Source organism: Cavia porcellus, unplaced genomic scaffold (genome assembly GCF_034190915.1).
Source record: "Cavia porcellus strain 051 isolate PalLab524CR breed Dunkin Hartley unplaced genomic scaffold, mCavPor4.1 scaffold_14, whole genome shotgun sequence".
Classification (NCBI taxonomy): domain Eukaryota; kingdom Metazoa; phylum Chordata; class Mammalia; order Rodentia; family Caviidae; genus Cavia; species Cavia porcellus.
This window is the reverse complement of record NW_026947497.1, coordinates 75,230,815-75,249,274: the sequence shown is the minus strand read 5'-3', so window position 1 is coordinate 75,249,274 and position 18,460 is coordinate 75,230,815. Positions and strand designations below refer to the sequence as shown.

At 55.2% G+C, this 18,460-nt stretch overlaps 1 protein-coding gene across 3 annotated transcripts in view; it reads left to right on the top strand.

The window, feature by feature from the left end:
• The window catches only part of Xxylt1 (xyloside xylosyltransferase 1), a 169,957-nt gene that overhangs the window by 133,988 nt on the left and 17,509 nt on the right, over positions 1 to 18,460 (top strand). Inside the window, exon 4 of one of the 3 annotated variants that reach the window (XM_003477097.5) lies at positions 13,717 to 15,198. The exons of the other annotated variants lie outside the window; for them this stretch is intronic. Within the exon in view, the coding sequence (XP_003477145.2) occupies positions 13,717 to 14,113 (397 nt within the window). The 3' untranslated portion in view covers positions 14,114 to 15,198. Of the gene's footprint in view, positions 1 to 13,716; positions 15,199 to 18,460 lie in introns of those variants that run through there. 3 annotated transcript variants of the gene reach the window in all.

The following is an 18,460-nucleotide window of genomic DNA, read 5'->3' as shown; positions in this document are numbered from 1 at the left end:
CAGAGATGCATAGAGCACAAAAGGAACACCCCGAGGGCTAATCAACCTTTAAAAAATATTTACATAAAGCAAAAAGAATCTGTATACATTTTAAGAAAAAGTAATAGATGGGAAGTTTGCAACTACAATGCCAGGATATGTGTGTGTGTGTGTGTGTGTGTGATACACACACACACACACACACACACACACACACACACACACACACCTGGGTTACCATGGCGACAGCCTTTGATATGAGTAGTATATGCCAGGGAAACTGTGTCTTCTCCCAGTGGGGTTTGAAAGCTTTGGCGAAGGCAGCTGTGGTGTCTAGAGCTTGTTTCTCTGCTGTGGATTAGTCCAGGGGGATTCTGCCCAGTGTGTGGGCCTATCAAATGGCCCCACAGGCTCAGAGGGGACCCTGTTCTTTATCAGGCAGAGCATTGCTTCCCTGTGCTGTGAAATGCCCTGTGGGTTGTGGTGCCCATGCTAGGGTAGTATTGGATTGCTCCAAAAGCCATTTACAGAGGCTGGCAGACCAATACATGGTCTAGATCTCTTCCCTAGTGTGTGATGATGACAGAGGATCGATCGTCTAGAATAATTCACACAGGACATCTGGATGGAGTCCCTGCTTTGGGCAGCAGCAGGAATTCAACAGTGAAAACACAGTCAGTCCCAGGGAACGCCACGCAGACCAGGACAGGGTGCCCTCTGGGATCACTGAAAACACCACAAAGGCTCCGAAGAGCAGACCCCTGGTGGACAAGGAGGGGGACAGTCACAGCAGCCAGGAGGCCTTGGTGAGTAAGTGAGGCCTGAGCAGGGACTTTGAGGACGCTGGGTGGAGCACAGGGAGATGCCAGGGAGCCATTGAGGGTGTGCGTGGGTGTACAGGGATACTGCACAGGAGACGTGATGTTAGGCTTAGGAGTCGGCTGGTCCACACCTGGACGGGAGGAGCCCAGCCCTGGCCGTCTGCCGGCAGAGGTCCACAGACTGATAGGGGCTGCAGAAGGAGGGGACAGACCAGCAGGACCATTCACTGTCAGGAGAGAAGGCCAGTGGTGGCCCGAGAGACTGGTTCACACTCGCGCTTGCAGACAGCTTCATGTGTGGCAAGAGTTTCTCTCTTCCCTCTCCCACTTATGCCGAGCAAGAAACAGATCTTAGATGTTTACCGAAACCACACACATAGAGCAACTTTTTAAAAAGAACCTTTATGCAGAGTAAGATTTCAGACACAGAGCGTGCGACTCCTCACTGAAGGGCTCTGCCTCTGCTGAATGGCGCTTCCGGAAAGGGGCTTGGGAACTGCTTTACTGTAAATAATGGGTTTTACTTCTGGCAGACCTGCCCCCAGGTTGCTCATGCAGGCCCCAGAGGGCCTGTGGGGTCAGGTGGCACCGTGACAGTACATGCTAGCTATGTCACTAGCAGATGGAGCCTGCCCAGTTGTTGCCCCGAATATGAGTCCAGCCCCCGCCCCCCCCCCCCCCGCCCCCGGCTCCTGTGCACGTGCAAAGCAGAATGGGCTGATTTCAGCACTTGTCAGAGTTTGTTATTCCCTTTCTCTGGAAGGAGCAGGCAGAAGGTGCTGTTGTTTGAGAACCTGCCCCTTCCCAGGTGTCCTGGGCTGCCTGGGACTCACCACTCAGGTTAATCACTCAGGAGGACACAGCGGCAGCTTTCCCTCCAGCGTCTGCAGCTCTGCAAACAGGTGCAGAGCAACTGCAGAAGGGTTTGTGGCTGCGTTGGGGAGACGGCCAAGGGACAGTGGCCCGGGCTTACTCAGGGTCACTCTGCAGACCAGACCGAGGACAGGGAGGCCTGGAAAGGGCCGGGGAGCAGGCAGTGCTGGGCGCATGCAGACAGAGCGAGGCTTCTGGTCAGCCCAGTCTATGGTGAGGGATGAGGGCTGTGACCCCGAGCGATGAGCCAGCAGCACGGGTGTGCCATAGGACGGTCACCTGAGGCTCTGTCCAGGCCCAGTGGCCTCTTCTCCTCTACCACTGTTTTTTTTAGAAAATGTGCTCAAATAGAGATAACCATGCGTGTAATTTTAGCCATATGCAGGTGTGCAGTTACTGGCACCTGTTGCCTTCACAGTGTGCTGCAATCATCTCCAAACACTAGCGTCACCCCAGACAGAGGCTCTGCCCCATTGTTTCCCCTGCCCCTGCCCTAGCTGCCTTAGTCTGTTCTCTGTCTCTAGGGATCTTCCTGCTCTAGCCATTCCACACATGTGCAGGTGTGCGGTGAGTGGCCCTGGGCACACTGCCCCTTAACTCCCCGCTGACACTGGGTGTCTGGACCTGTGGGTTCCTCCTCTTGTGCATCACTTGGCTTGTGGCTTTGTTGGGTCCCCTCAGCAAGCCTGGGGTGGGGCCCCTGTCTGGAGAGCTCGGTTGGAAACTTCTTTCTGCTCCAGCTGATTCCTTCATCTGGGTGGTGGACCTGTGCCAGGTCTTCTGTCCCTCACAGTCCCTTGTAATCTGGGACAGTGGTGCCAGCTCTGAGCAGAAGCTCAGGGCAGTGTCTTATGTCTGTTAGTATTAGTGGCAGGCACTGCCATTCCCTGAGAGATGGTGGAGCCCAGCATTGTTGGGGGGAGATACTCAGCCTTGCACCAAATTCGTTTCCCATGCAAGCGTGCCTCAGTTTCCCCGTTGTCTTTTTCACTTTCCTCATTGCTGGAACAAAATACCTGGCACTCATAATTCAAGGGAGGAGGAGTTTACTGTGGCCCATGTTTCAGCCCATAGTAAGCTGGCTCCAAGGCAGAACAGCATGGCACAGGGGCCTGGTGGAGGAGAAGCTGCTCGCCTCATGGTGAAAAGGAAGCAGAGAAAGCCAAGGAAATAAAGCCCTCCAGGCCGTGGCCCCAGGGCCACCTCTCCTGGCCAGGCCTCACCTCTAACAAGCCAGCTATGGCCCTCATAACCTAGTCACCTTGCCACAGCCCTGCCCACGAGTGCATGAGGCTTTGGGGGCACCTCGACATCCACCATCCACCCTTCTATAAAATGGGGAAGGACACATGCCACGTAGGCTCCTGGTGTGATGCCTGGGAGACGGCTGGCTGGTGGAGGACACAGGGTAAGCATGTCCAGCTTCTCACGTGTTCACACCTCACCATCTTGTGAGGATTGACCAAGTTCAGGTATGTGAGGACTTTGAACAGTGCTTACCTGTGCTGGCCCTTGGTGCTACATATGTGTTTTCTATCATCTTCACCTGCTTTGTAACCTGCTTTACAAAGGTTTTGTGAGGATCAGAAGTCACTCATACAAACTCTTTACAAAGTGCTGACGTGTAACAAGCCTGTAACAGACATCAGCTACCAAGCACGTGTGATTAGACCCAAGCCAGCTCAGCCCTGCGACTGGCTGTAGGGCTGTCCTGAGCTTACAGCTGTCACTCAGCTGATTAGGAGACTCATGTGCCCTGGGGTTAGATACGGATGAGCTGCCTACATTTCTTATGCTTTTCTTCAAAGTATCTGAGAAGCCAGGCATGGTGGTGCATGCCTGTAATCCCAAAACTCAAGAGGCTGAGGCAGGAGGACTGCTGAAAGTTGGAGGCCAACCTGAACTGCATAGTGAGACCCCATCTCAAAAAAAGATGCCCAGAGAAGTAGGGCACCCCAGACAGGGATGCCAAGGGGATTGGAGGTTTGGTAAAGCAAAAGTCAGAAGAGGGTGAATTTGGACTGATCTGCTGATTTCACGGTGGTTTCACTTGTGTTTTTCTTTTGAAGTTTGGAAGCAGATCTTGCAGCCGGATTCTTTCTAACCTCCAGCAAGAGATCTTCACATTCCCTTGGCATTCGGAAGATAAGCAGGCTTTCCTGTTTGTGTGGGTATCTCCAGTTTCACTCTGGAGTCTTGTTTCTTAAACCCGTGGAAGAAAAATTTATTCTCTCTGAAAACCAAGCTTTACCATACGTATCTCCACACTCTGATTTCAGCTGCATGTTATCAGAAACTGCAGCCCCCTGGCAGATAGCTGTGTGGAGTGTTCTGGTGCTGGAGCTGGAGAAAAGGCTCTGAAATGAGAGTCCCGGCCTGGTGAGGCCAGCACAGAGGACACTGGCAGCCTCGGGTGTGGATGTGGCATTCAGCACTGCGCAGATGGGCAGGTCAGCTGGTGACGCCCACTGCTGCTGGGCACCCTGGATTCTTTTCTCTATCACGGCCCAGTTTCTTCACGCTCTTCCCACAGGCGAGACTGAGAGGAAGAGAGGCTGGTGGTTGAGTGCCCCTAGCAAGGTGGCCCTGCAGGTTCCATAGGTTGGAGGAGAAGGCTGCGTCCAGGAGAGAGTTTCAGACTTCCCTGGATGGTGCCACGAGTACTAGGTGTGAGTACTTGGGGGGCACAGGTGGGACACAGATTAGCCCCCAGCTGGCGTGGTCATCTCAGTCTGCAGGCAGCGGTCCCCTGTCCCAAACTGCCCAGGACAGGAAGGCAGGGAAAGAGTGGCCACCCTTGAGGACCGAGGACACCCTGTGCACATGAGTTGCAGCCATCAGAACTGGTGATTGTTTGTTTGCTGATTTGTTTTGGAGAATTCTAACTTTTCCCCAGGTACTGGCTTGCATTAGCATCTAATTTCAGTGCCAGTTTTGATCTGGTTTTTTAAAATTTTGCTGTTCTTGTTCAGACTGAGCCCAGGTCCATACTCTCCCCAGAGAGTTGAGAAGTCTCCAGCCTTGTACTAGGAAGCAGGCAGGGAGAGGCAGGAGGGGGCTCAGAGTCTTTGCTGCCTTCCAGGAAGGGGGCACCCTGGGCATGACAGGGAGTCAGAGGAGTTCATCTGGAAGACTTGGAGATTCAAGCGGAGTGCAGCTGATGAGGAGTCAAAAGGAACATTTCCAATTTAAAGCAGAAAAATAACTCAGGAAGCCAAGTATGGTGCTGTACGCCTGTAATACCAGCACTCAGGAGGCTGAGACAGGAGGATTGCTACAAGCTCAACCCTATCCTGGGATACATAGCAAGCAAGATCTTGTGTCAAAAACCAAAAAGCAAAGCTCAGTATCTCCCTGGAAAGTGAGCACCGAGAGCAGGGAGTTAGGGGAAGAGCTTGGGCCCAGAGCTCAGACAGAGTGAAGGAAGGCAGGCTTGCTTCGAGCCATCGGGAAAGAAGGTGGCATAGAAATGGGCATGGGGCCAGTATCCCCCAGCTGTCTCTTCCCCATGCCCAGCCTGGTCCTGGATCTCTGAACAGGCAGAGTAGAGAAGAAGCATGGGGCTGCTACCCAGGTGGCCACAGTAACAGAGCACATTGGAGCAGGAGGGCAGGGCCCGAACCAGCAACCTGCCATGATGTCACCAGAGCCATTGCCGTTCATCCCACAGAGTTGGCCATGGTGCTTCCACTCCACCTCCATCCACAGTGTCCGTCTGTCCTGAGACCTCTACTCTGTCCTCACACGACCACCCTCTTCCCTCTCGTCCCCCACCCCTCCGCCTCCCCCTGCCTTCCAGGCACAGTGCTTGGACCACTGGCAGCTTAAGCAGCTTCACTTCCATCTCGGGTGTCTGACAGTGACCCCTGAGAAGGAGCTGGTCGAGAGCAAGGCCTCTGGTTTGGGGAACTCAAGTCATAGCCCCAGGGATCATCTTGTGGAGAGGGTGACACTGAGCTCTCTGGCTGAGACTCAGCATCCATGCCATTGGTGACCTGGCAGAGCACAAGTGCTCTGTTGTTGGTGGTGGGGACAGCGAGCCCAGTACTGGGGGCAGGTAGGGAGAGTCTTCCTTCAGGGCCCCCACTTCCTCCCTTCCTGTGTGGACTCCCGCTCACTACATCCTGAAAACTGTCCCTGTATATACTCATGGGCGATACCAAACACAGGACAGTGATGACTCTCGAAACAAAAGGAAATAACAAACAAATCACCACGAAAAACCTACACTGCGCTTGCACAGTTGGGGCACATTTTAAGAAATCTGCTGGCTGGGGTTCAGTGATTCCAGGGTCCCCTGAAGCGCAGCCCTGTAAGCTTGGCTGGGAAACCCCAGTCCTGCACGAACCCTCGGCATTCAGAACCGCAAGGCTGAAAGCTGAGGTCTGGCTGGGACTGTCTGTCCCCAGTGCCAGTTTCTTGGCTGAGACCCACAGATGTGCAGGGCCGTGAACAGGGATGGTCCAGATGGAGGCTGCCTTATGGGGACAGGAAGGCACTCAGATTTTCCCTGGGCCGGGGCCATTGCAGTGGAGGCCACACTGCCCTGTGCCTGGTGCCTGGGTGAGCCACACCGGTGTCCCCACACTCTGCCCCACTCTGTGAGGGTGACAGGCACTGGGTGGCTGGATGGAATCTACCCCAGAACTTCAGGTGAAATTCCATGCATACCCCTTCCCGCCCGTCCTTCCTGCCCCTACCCACCTTCTGCTCACTGTCCCGGAAAAACACTCACCCTGTGTCCCGGAACCCTCTTCTGTGACCTCTAGGGGCAGTGAGCTGATTCTGAAGGTGACGGGCTCTGACTTCACTGATCAGCATCGCTCCTGCTCCTTCGGCCTGGCCTCAGGGGAGCGTCAGGGTGCAAGCTGGGGCTCCCCCTAGGATTAAGCTGCTCCCCAGCAGTGATGTGCAGGCCCCGGGGCAGCAGCTGGCATATTCTGGGGCCAGTGCCAGGGAGGCCATGGGCAGGGACCCGCACTCCTCCAGCCCTGTCACAGCCAGCCCTCCCCACTCAGCATCCCGCCTTCAGAGGCACCCAGGGCTCTTGGTGGCAAACTTTTCTGCCTGGCCATTCCACCCTTTTTCCCGCTGAACTTCTGTCTGTCTGTCCGTGTCTCTGTCTCTGTCTCTCTTCTACAGTTTCTTTACTGAAAGCTGGAGACCACAGCACTTACCTTGTGTGGCAGGATGTGGCAGCTCATCACAGGAGGGGCCGTCACGTCAGCCCATCTGTGGCCTTCCCTGCTCTCTCTCCTCGGAGGGCCCTTCTCTGGCCGTGCATCCTGTCCTCCCCCTGTCCTCTCTCCACCTGGCTTCCCTACATCTGTTCCCTCCTGTCATGTGCTCCCCAGTGCCGTGTATCCAGCTGCTTGGTTCCAAAGGTCACTGTCACCTGCGTGTCACCGAGTTCTCCCCCTCTGGAGCTTTTGGCCATGTGGTGTCCTTAGGTGTGGGGAGGGGCTGGGGTTCAGCTTCCCCTGGGGAGGGAACTGGGAGGTGCAGGAGAGACTGTTGATCCGGCATGGGAAGCAGGGTGCCCCAGGAGACCGGGGCCCAGGACCCGGTCCAGAGGGTGAGGAGAAGATGTTAGCATCATCACAGAGGGGCTGCCTCTGTCCCCTCCCTCACCAGCGCAGGATGCCTCTGGGGAGAGGGTCATGGAGAGCCGAGTGTTCTGCTCCTGTGGGGTCCAGGGAGTCTGTGGGTGAGGTGAAGGAAGGAACAGGGAGGAAGGGACACCAGGGGTGATCTGGATTGTGGACACGGGCAGGCGAGGGAGGTGGGAGGCAGCTACAGACGTGTGCAGGATGGGGAGCGGCAGGACGTCCCGGGAACCATGATCAGGCTCTACTGGGGCAGCACTGGGGTCCTTGGTGCTGTGGGGCGAGGGGCAGTTCACAGACACACGTGCAGCCCCTGTCTCCTCAGAACTCTGCCAGCAAGAAGGCCATCACCAACCGAGGCTGGGCGGGCAGGCCCCAAGAAGGAGTGGGAGGAGTGGCACCTGGGTTGCAGGCCTGGGGACCAGTGGCTGGGGGCCAGGCAGTGGGGCCTTTGATCCAGCTTAGAGGCTGGGTACTCCTGGGGCTCTTCCCAGATCACAGAGCAGTAAAAAGGACCCTGGCTTGAGTCGGTACCAGCCACTGGCTGTCGGTACAGGGGACAGAGGACAGGTGGTGGGTGCTCCAGAGCTTTGCATCTTTCCTGGCCCCTCTTCCTCCTCTCAGGAAGGTTCAGACTCTGCAGCATCCCGTCACACCCACTGTGCTGCGTGCTCAGGCCCACACACCAGCCATCTGCTGGGCTTTTCCACCCCACTGCTGTCGCTGGCACCCATTCAAGGGTGGATAGGTCGGAGTGTTCCCCTGGCCTCCTGTCCCACCCAGACGCCCCCCTCGCAGCCTTGTCATCACTGTCACCAGAGTCACTGTCCTCAGCCCTAGCCTCCCTTGTCCTCCCAGAGTCTAGCCAGGCTCAGGTCCCTGGCGTTCTGCAGCTGTCTGTGGGGTGGGGTGACAGGGAGTTACTGGCTCCTTGCCCATGTCCATGGCTTCTGGGCCACAGGTGTGGGAAGGAGTCCACAGGACTGAGATGTTCGGGGAGGCCATGCGTGGGTACGGCAGTGGCGAGCCTGCCCCTGGGCGTGGCAAGAGACACCTGAAGCTTTGGAGACTTTGAGAGGCCTCTGGAAGGGAAGAGGACCATGGCACAGTAGAGCCCCTCATAGCCCTGTTTGTCCTGCAGAGGCCCACAAGAATGCTTGGTCACAGCCCATGCAGCTCTGGGAACCAGACGGACTCCCAGAGCAGGGAGCTGTGTCGTAACAGAAACCTCCAGAGGCTGCCTGGTGGCCGAGGCCCTGTCGCTGAGATGCGCCACACCCTTCAAGGAGCTGGGTGAGCAGGTCGAGTGTGGAATCAGCACTGCAGCAGCTGGGTGCCCACGGCAGCAGTCAGGCACATGGCTCTGCTCCTGGAGCCCCACCACAGCCCGTAGAGGGCATCACGCCCTCCCCATCCTCACCCTGGGCAAGCCAGGCCCCGGGAGGCCATGCAGATTGCAGGGCCACCTCTCTGGCCCAGGTCTTCCACTGCAGTGGCCACCATAGAATCCCTTTTCTCCTCTGGCCCCCCAAGTTCTCGGGGGAGCTGTGTTCTCCTTGCTGCCTTCTCCATATGGCCTGGCCTGGGTGACCACTGTTGCCCCTGCCTGTCTCTGTGAGGACAGGGACCCATCCCTGTCCCTGCTGGCTGACCCATGCTGTCTTCATACCCTTATTTCCCAGTTCCTCAGCTCTGGCCTTCTCTGGCCCCCTCCTGGACAGGACCCCTGGCCCATGGCAACTCAGCAGCCCCTTGGTAATCAGGGGCCTGGCCAGTTTGGGGCCCATCGGTGTCCTCCAGTCTTTGGATGGTGAGGACAAGGTAAAGATGGGTGGTAGGCAGTGTTCTCCATCTTCCCACTGCGGTGTCATGGGGCAGACCCTGGCCCCCATAGGCTGAAGCCCCACACCCACTACTACAGAATGTAACCTTCTTTGGGAGCAGGATTCATGGGTTATTCCTGACCAGGGCAGCCCTGGCCCAGGGTGACCAGTGTCTATATAGAGAGCTGTGGGCACAGACACCGGTGTCCATGGAAGCGTCGGTGGAGGGGAGGCAGAGGTTGAGGCCCTGTTTCTGCAGAGGACCAGAGACGCCAGTTGAACCAGAAGTTGGGGCGACAGTGGGGAGCAGATCCTTCCCCATAGCCATGGACAGAGCCCCCCCTGCTCATGTTTCCACCTTACACTTCCCCTGGAACTGTGAACAGAGGCTTCTATTGAGTCCCCAACTGTCACAGCACCCCTGGGAGTGTGGAATATCTAGGTCAAGCAAGGAGCCTGCCATGGGGCTGGTGGCAGAGCGGCTTCAGTGACAGCCACGCCCAGTGTCCTGTCTCCACTGTTCCCGCCTGGCTGAAGGCTTCAGCAAGGTGCAGTCCCCAACATGGTAGCTCAGGGATGCCAGGCAGGCAGGGCCCTGCAGCCTCCAGTGCCAGGAGGCCAGGCTGGAGGCTGCACCTTCTGGGGGCTGGCCAGAGAGCAGCCACATGGGGGAGACCTGCAGGGGCCCATTCCCATTCCCCTGTTACCAAGTGGTAGAGATGTTGGGGTTTAGACACATGGGTGCTGCCTTTGTGCAGGGCAGGAAGCCTCACCCACAGGGCAAGCTCCCCACAAGGACCAAGAGTCCACACCTGTCCCATGGAATTTAGTGTCTGCTCAGATGGGACCCAGATCAGTGTCCTCACTGGTGACAGCATCCAGAGCCCTCCAAGCCAGAACTGTTTCTGGTGACCTGCAAGACCTGGGGTGGATGGAAGGCCAGGTGGCCCCTGAGTGTCACCTTCACTCCTGACCTTTCATCCGCAAGGACAGTAAAGCCACACGGAGCTGAGAGGGCCTGGGACAGACGCCTGGGAAGGAGAGAAGTGATGTTTCCTGTTCTGGCCTCTGCTGGTTAGACGTCACTGTCAGAACCACGTGCTCCTCTGAGATGAGGCCCAGCAACTGTCACAAGACGTCACTCTGGGTAACCAGGGATAACCTGGCTCGAGGACAGACCATGCTGTCCTGTACACCTCAGGCCTCACTGGGACCTCCTCTGCCTAATAGTCTGCATCTTGAGCATAGCCCACATGGGCTTTTAGAACCTTCGGGAATCTTCTGTGGGGCCTCATGTATGCTGCCTGAGGAGCTTTTCCTCTCTCAACAGTGAAAGTAGGGCGCCTTGAACCTCCCCAGCCAAGAAAATAGAAGTCTAGAGAAAAAATCGTGGACAGTCAGCAGCGCAGGGTCTGTGATGGGGACCCCAGCAGGAAAAGGGTTTGATTACTCTTGGTGACATGTGTCTTTTCTGTGGAATCTGAGCCTCAGCTTCCCTGGCCAGGGTCTCTAGGTGAGAGCCATCACCGGAGTGACCCGGGCTGTGATCATCAGGGCTTTCCGCAAGTATCTCAAGCACCCTTTCCATAGAGATGCACGTTCTTCATGGAAATCAGTCCACGGGTCTCTGTCGTCTTTTTAGATGATTTTTTCCTTTTATCTTACCGGTAGTTTTTAGATATACACACTGATAACATCATCATGGGAATTTGTACCTGTATGTGGTATATCTTGCTGCCCCCCCTCCTCTCCTCTCCCTTCAAGCCCTCTTCCCTTCTTTATTTACAAAAGCTTTGTTTCCATCTTATCCTTCTATTCTTTTTTTCTTATCCGTTCTTTTCTTTTAGATGATTGTTAAGATAAGCCCCACATAAACATGTAGAAACTGGCTGGCTCACCCGTAACCAGGAGGGCTGCTGGTTCTAGATGATGTTTTCCAGTGGTCTCACCGACTTCTAGAGTGATCCATATCTACAGTGCTATCTGCACAGGCTTGTTCCCCAGTTGAAATGATTTCCAGAATGGGGAGAAAACTTGTCCCCTGTTGTGTGGCTTTCCTGGTGGCTGCAGAGGACTGAGAGCAAGATTGCACAGCTCCAGATCCAGATAGGGCAACGTGGCCTTGGTGTGGGCATGATGGGTAAGGCAAGGAAACTTCTCGGGAAGCTGCGGGACTCAGGAGCAGCCACCTACATTGATTCAGGAAGTGTCAGATGGCCTGATCTTGGTCCCGGCCTCAGACTGTGCCAGCTCAACTCAGAAAAGAGGCTGGAGTTGAAATGTTGCTCCAGAAACTCTAGCCTGTGGGATCCAAAGGAGTTGGAGATAAAGGAGTGTCAGAGACCACTCTCTGCCCTGACAGAGACAGAGGACCTCTGTCCCCTCCCTGTTAAAGGCAGGCATCAGTGCCCCAGGAAAGAGCATCAGAGGGTTTCACAACCCATGGCACATGGCAGTGCCATCTCAGGCCCATGAGATGGGTCCTCGTGAGAGCTCCAACCCCTCCATCCCCCAGGTCAGCCTAAGAGCCAGAGACCACCGTGGCTGCTTTGTGAGACCAGGGTGCCAGCCAGAAAGCCCACCATACCTGGCACCTGAGTTTTTCTGGGCTTGTTGGGTGCAGAATGGACGCTTTGAACACAGGCATCCCGGAAATCATTTTGTGTTTAGAGAGTCCCCCATGCCTCTCGATGCTGTTTCTGTGCCAGGGCATACACTGGGAGCTTGGTTTCCAATTTCTGGTCCCTCCTTCCTCTGGTAGGTTATCGTGTGCTGGCACTGTTACAGATGCCTCCTCCTCCTGACCAACTGACTACACTGGGCATGATGTTCCCAAAGGGCCACTCAGGTCATGGCTACCACGTGGAGGGTAATCTGCACTTGTCTCTCTGGCCACTCTTGCCGCAGACAAGGGAGACCTTTGGTAACAGTACTTGGGCTCATGGAGGGCTCGGTGACACCGTGGCTCTGAAGTGGCAGTCTGTGTCCTCACCCGTCCCACTCTCTAGCTCCACTGTCATGACACCAGAGGCTGAGCAGCCCACTGTGCCACTTTCCATCCATCCCTGGTGGCCACTTTGCCTTTCCCGAGGCCCTGCCAGGCCCAGCACCCTCCGTGGAGCTGCAGAGGCACCCAGGAAGGCAGCCCCAGCCCTAGGAGTGGGTCCTCCTCTGCCACACAGTGGGGGCCCAAGTCCGTCTATAGACTTACAGCTGGTTTGTAACACTGTCTTGAAATTAGCCACTTAGAAGAAATGGGTTAAAATGAGCAGACACTGCCACACTGGTGATCCCATCCCAGCAGGCTCCTCAGCCAGAACCATTGGATCTCGGGTTGCTCTAGAAGCTTCTTTCTGCCAAGGCTGCTATCAGGAGGCAGATACCAGAGCTGGGTTCCCTCATGGCCAAACTCAAACAATGGCCTGTGTGTCCTGCTGGTGATAGTTCCCTCTGCATGGTCCTCCCTCGCAGGATCAAAGTCTCGGCTTCCTTTGTGGCACATGAGACAGCAGGAAGGCATGTGCATTCCTGGCCTTGGGGCCGGAGAAGGGATAAGCTGTCTGGCTCATTTCCACTGTGCTTTACAATCCAGTTCCTGCATCACCCACTGCGCAGGTCCTGTCTCAGAGGGGCAGGGGAAGCATCTCTGCAAGAGCCAGAGAGGTGGCTTTCCAGCTGGGAAACAGGGTGTGGTGGTCAAGATGTGTCCCTGGGGACCTGGGCCCACCCTACCCCTTCCAACAGTGGGCCTTCCACTTCCTCCCTCTGCATCACCAGCACTGGCTGGACCTGGTCTCCGGCTATGGGCTGGGGCTCTCTGAACCCCTCCTGCCCACCCTACAGAACACACAAGATGTCCACACACAGGGAGCCAGAGAACAGGATGGGTCACTTACAGAGAGGTGGGTGACTCCCCACCCTAATGTACCACAAAGCTCTGCCCAGCTGCTTCCACCCTGACCCAGCCCGCGGCCAGCCGCTCAGAGATTCTAGGCTTTGAGTCCGGTGAATGAGGCTGGTTCCAAACAAGCTGAATTGTTAAGTCTTCAGCCTCTCACCATTCAGCCCTCTTCCTCTTCTTCCCTCCCCCCTGCTCCTCAGGGTCCCAGGCAGCGTTAAGAGGAGGAGACTGACTGGGCCTGCATTGTTCTGTCTGGTCAATGTCCTTTGGGAGCAAAGGTCTGGGCTTAGTTCCTATTTCTGCCATTCTTGAGCTGTGTGACACTGGGCAAGTCACACAACCTCTCCGGTCATTTTCCTTAGCTATGAAGATGCGTCATGGCTGCTGGGAGGAGTTCATAAGCAGGTCCAGTGCTCTGTGGTGCGTCCTGTGTCTGTACAGTTCTCAGCTGTGACCACAGTGTCACCAGCGTCATCGTCATGGGGTGGCAGAAGTCAGAAGGACATGGGTCTTGGGGTCAGGGGTTGTGGTTTCAGGCTGTGGCTCTGCCACACGCTAGGGCAGGGCAGGGTGCGGATTCTGAGCCCCAGTGCACCTGCTTCTGAAGCTGGGTCTCAGAAGTGAGGACAGGGGTGCATGAAGGCCCAGGAAGCAGGGCTGGAGGGCGGCGCACCCCACCACCACCAGGCTAACTCTGTCCTCTTCCCCTGCAGGCACACATTTTGGCAGTTCCGCCAAGAGAACCCCAAGACCAGGGTTGGCGGGCCTCCCCCTGAGGGGCTCCCAGGCTTCAACAGTGGGGTGATGCTGCTGAGCCTGGAGGCCATGCGCCAGTCCCCGCTCTATGGCCGCCTGCTGGAGCCTGAGCAGGTACAGCAGCTGGCCAATAAGTACCACTTCCGTGGCCACCTTGGGGACCAGGACTTCTTCACCATGATCGGCATGGAGCACCCCGAGCTCTTCCACGTGCTGGACTGCACCTGGAACCGGCAGCTGTGCACCTGGTGGCGGGACCATGGCTACAGTGATGTCTTCGAGGCCTACTTCCGCTGTGAGGGCCACGTCAAGATCTACCACGGGAACTGCAACACCCCAATCCCGGATGACTAGGGGCCCCCAGGGCAGGCTGGAGCCATGCCAGCACCTCCAGAGCGTCTGCGGGGTTATTCTTTGGGATCTGGGTGCTGCCGACTTCTCAGCCAGCCACTCCCTGTCCCACAGACACCCCAGGAGGACCGGCCTTTGAGTTGCTGGTGCTCAGGACCTAGACTTGTCCAGCGTCACAAGGACCTACACTTGGAGCCAGCCTCACAGGGCAAATGTGGGAATGTCTTCCGGGTGGCTGGGAAACAGCACTTGAGAATAAAGAAAAGCAAATGATGCCCTTACACCCAAGGAATTAGAATCGTCTTAAGAACTGGCTCCTGGACCAAACATAAATCTGATTCAAACTGACAGGCTGTGTTTTGTGAGAAGGAACTAACAGCACCTCTGTAGCTCTGGGTGAGCTCGGAGCGAGTGAGCTAGGCTTCCAACAAGCAGCCGGGTTGCAGCATCCCAGGGACCCCACCCTTCCTCATCATCTCCCAGAAGGCCATGCTCTTCCGCTCAAGATGCCACCTGCTTGGCAGGGGCTTCCCAATCTGTGTTTTCAGGAAACCTCCAGGGCCAACTGGGGCCCGTGTGGCCGTCTGCTTATTGTAGTGTTCACGGCTTTTTTTCTTCCAGTTACATCACAGAACTCCAGTAAGCTTCATCTCTGCTCCAGCCAGCCCCAGGGACCCGACTGTACCAAGAGATGAAATCCACCACCAAAAAGAACAGAAATTGTCCACTCTGAGGACACGCAGTAGAATTGCCTGGGTCAGCGAGACTGATCCTGAGGAACCCAGCGTTCACAGTACAAGGCTTTCATCACTCCAGTCTCTTTGTTAAAAAAACCTCACCCTCATATTTTGCTACCTATACTCCATAGAAATTAGGATGTGGTTTCTTCATTTCTTCTTGGGCTGGATTCCTCTGGAAATGACCTGCAATCTAGAAGCGCACGGAAGTCCATCTCTTTCATTGTCCAGCTGATATCCAGGGCCAGAGATGCTGTGAGATTGTTCATCTCTTTCTGTTTTAGTTTCATTTACTTTTGAATTTCTTCTCTCCGTAGGTGAGAGAGCTAATAAATAATCTTCGAGAACACAGTGATCGTGGTGTTTATTCTCCACTCACAGCTTCCAGTGGCGGGAGGCTCTGCATGAGGAGAGCGCTGAGTGCCCACCGAACTCCCTTCTCCTGATTGAGCCAAGTACACTCACAGTGGGGCTCCCAGGTTCAGTGGAGGTCGGGGTGGAGGACACAGGCAGGGTGGCTTCATGTTTGGGTCAGAGCAGAGAATCATTTCACAATGAAGGTCCCTCTGCTCCATGACCAAAACAACCCCATCTGATTTCATGCTTCTGAGGCCAGACTGACCCCTTAGACCGGTCACCCCGTCTCCTGACAGTGGAACTCACTTCTCCCCTGAGCAGCATCTGGGCCCGAGTGGGTCTGGCCTCTTAGTCACTTGATTTGCGGTTTCTAGTCCCAGCTATCGAGTGCCAGCTGTGTGCCAGGCATTGTACCTGGGGACTTAGACGTGCTATCCATAATACTCATGGAAACCTCAGGAAGGTCATTCCAACTCGACAGCTTATCTCAGAAAACATAACATGTAGACAGTGTCACATACAACATTATCACCACATTTTTCACAGCAGGAAAAACCTAAAAAGAACCTGGGATGTTGAGTGAGGAAGTCAGTAAGTAACGAACGCTGCATCCCTGTGACACAGGGAAAGAGGCAGAGAAGCGGGCAAACCTGCTTCACTTTGTCATTAGTTCAACCCCTAAAAGCCGTGTGTTTCAAATACCACATTAAAAATCAATTATTTCAATGGGGAAAAATTGAATTAAAGGCTAGGGGATTTTAAACTCACAATAGCACAGGCATTTTCCTGCAGCCATTTCAATGATTAAAGTGCTTCTAAAGCTCTGAGTATCTCTTTGTTATTGCAAGGAAAAACAATAAACTGCTTGGGCAAAATGGGCACAAACCCAAGAGCATCCCCCAGTTCCTCTTGCGGTCACTCAGACCAGGGCTGCCCTCCTGTGCACGGTGATCTTGTCCTTGCCAGCTGCAGCAAACAGCAGAATCCACCAAGTGAAAGTCCAGCCAGGTCAGTGCAGCTGCAGGCTCCTGCACGTTATTATGGGCAGCTCTTTGACAAATCCTGCACGCTGGATCCCGACGGGTCCTGTTACACTCAGTGCTGTGCTCCGTGAGCTTTGTGAAAGCTTTCACTGTCGAGTTTGTGCCTGTGCATGCGAGGGAACAGGAGCCTGCAGAGAGAACATTTCGGGGTCCAAAGATGAAGGTGTTTGTATCTTCGTATTTCTGCATTCCCCATAATGAATATTAACTGGTTTCATGAGAAGTCCTGTACATTTTAGTCACAGTCCTCCCCAAGTAATGACAGGGAGTCTGCTGGCCATTTTACAGCTTGTAAAGGTTGGCTGTAGGTGACATGATCCAAAAGAAAACATAACCAGGCTAACCAGGCTGTGAGCCCTCGATTTCCCCAATGGATGCCCTAGTTCTCTAAATACACACAATCCCATAATAGCAGCTCCAGGTCCCACTTTCTTTTCTCCAGTGCTGTCATTTTGTGTGTGTACACAAAGCCCCCTGACAACTGACAATGGCCTTGGGAAAGCCTGCCGACTTGCTGATGAGATGCATTCTTGTATGTGTGTCAAGGCTGGCAGGCTGCAGGGATGCCACCTACGGTCCTTTGTCAATCCACAGAATGCCAGGGGCGCCCAGGCCCAGCTGCACTTGGCCTGGCTTGTCCTGAAGGCCAGGTCTTTGCCTTTGAACACCTCCTGGCTGATTTTCACTTGGGAGGCCCACAGATGGGACCAATCCAGGACAGGCAGGGCAAGCAGAAGTCTCTAAGCTGGCACATGGTGTGACTCCAAGGGCCTCCCTTCTGAATTGCCCTTTGTCCCCACAACCTGGGTCATCTTGGACAGCCAAAGTCACTTCTTAGCCATTTCTGGGCTCACATAATCAGAGCTCACCACCAAATGGGCTGTAGGACGAAGAGGGATGCATAAGGACATGGAAAGTTGTATAGTAACCTATAGAGGAGGGAACCTCATCATTATCACCTAAAATGCTCTTTAAATAAGAGACAGCCACTCAGGGTCCTTCACTGTGCTGGGAAATCTCCCTAAATCTTTGCCCACTGCTTTGCCAGCCTCAGCTCTCTGGCCAGGGGTCCAGAAGGAGAGGGCAGGACTCAGCTCACAGGTCCTCTCTTAGGGTCCTTGGATACATTTCTCCCATTTCTGGGCCCCAGTTTTTCTCCATCTGTGAAGACAAGGAGGCTGCTGGTTCCATGGGTCTCTGAGCAGAGAATCTGGCCTGACTCTGGGGAGCAGTGGTGTTTCACACCCATTCATGGGCATCACACACATCCACCGAGTTCACACCCATCCGTCCATGAGGTTCACACGCATCCACAGAGTTCGTGTCTGTCCACAAAGTTCTGCAGAGCTGTAGCTGGGAGTCTCCCAAAAATCCCTCCAAACTTAACAGGCCACTCAGCAGTGAGAAAACTACCCCAAATCTACCATAACTTGCTTCATTCCCCTTTCTGGGTGGGCAGCCAGAGGGGTACAGATAAGTGTGGGGAGTTGTTTGGAGTCAGGAGAGAATCAGCCACCATCCGATAGCCCCAGCCGCCCCGGTTCAACCGGCTCACAGCCGCACTGGCTGAACCCCTTCTCAGCTCTTGGTGCATGTGCCCAGCTCCCAAAGGGCCTATTGGGCACAGTGGCTCTATAGAGAGCACCCCGCTGCCCACCCGCTTGCCACAAGGCAAGTAATGAGTGCCAAGCCTTTGCCAGGAAGGCCAGGTAGCACTGTCCTCTGGGGTGCGCAGATCACTGGCCAGCTGCTCCTCGGGGAGCTTGCATGGGGCAACCCTTGAGCCAGCAGCCCAAAGGCTGCTTGCTGGGGTGGCTTAGCTCCCAGAGATCCCCAGCAGCACCCTGTATATGTGCAGCAAGGGTTGTACATCCCAAGAACTGGGGCCTTTGCACCACTCCAAGGCCAGCTATCCTCCTCTCCAGCCTCCTTTGGACCCAAGCACCTCAGGCCTTGCATGACCGGGCAAGCCCAGGCCAGGGAAGTCTTCCGGGCCCCTGGAGAGCAAGGCAACGACACCTCAGTTCCAGACCCAGCTGCGCCCTCCCAGGCCTCTTCCATTTCCATTTATTCCTTTCCATCCCATTCTCCCGGGCCTTCGCTCTTCCAGTGTACCTTCCGTGTATCTTTTTCTATGCTGGCCATATAGCTTTTATGTTATGTTTCTTTGCAGTGCTGGGGATAGAATCTGGGGCCTTGTGCTTGCTAGGTAA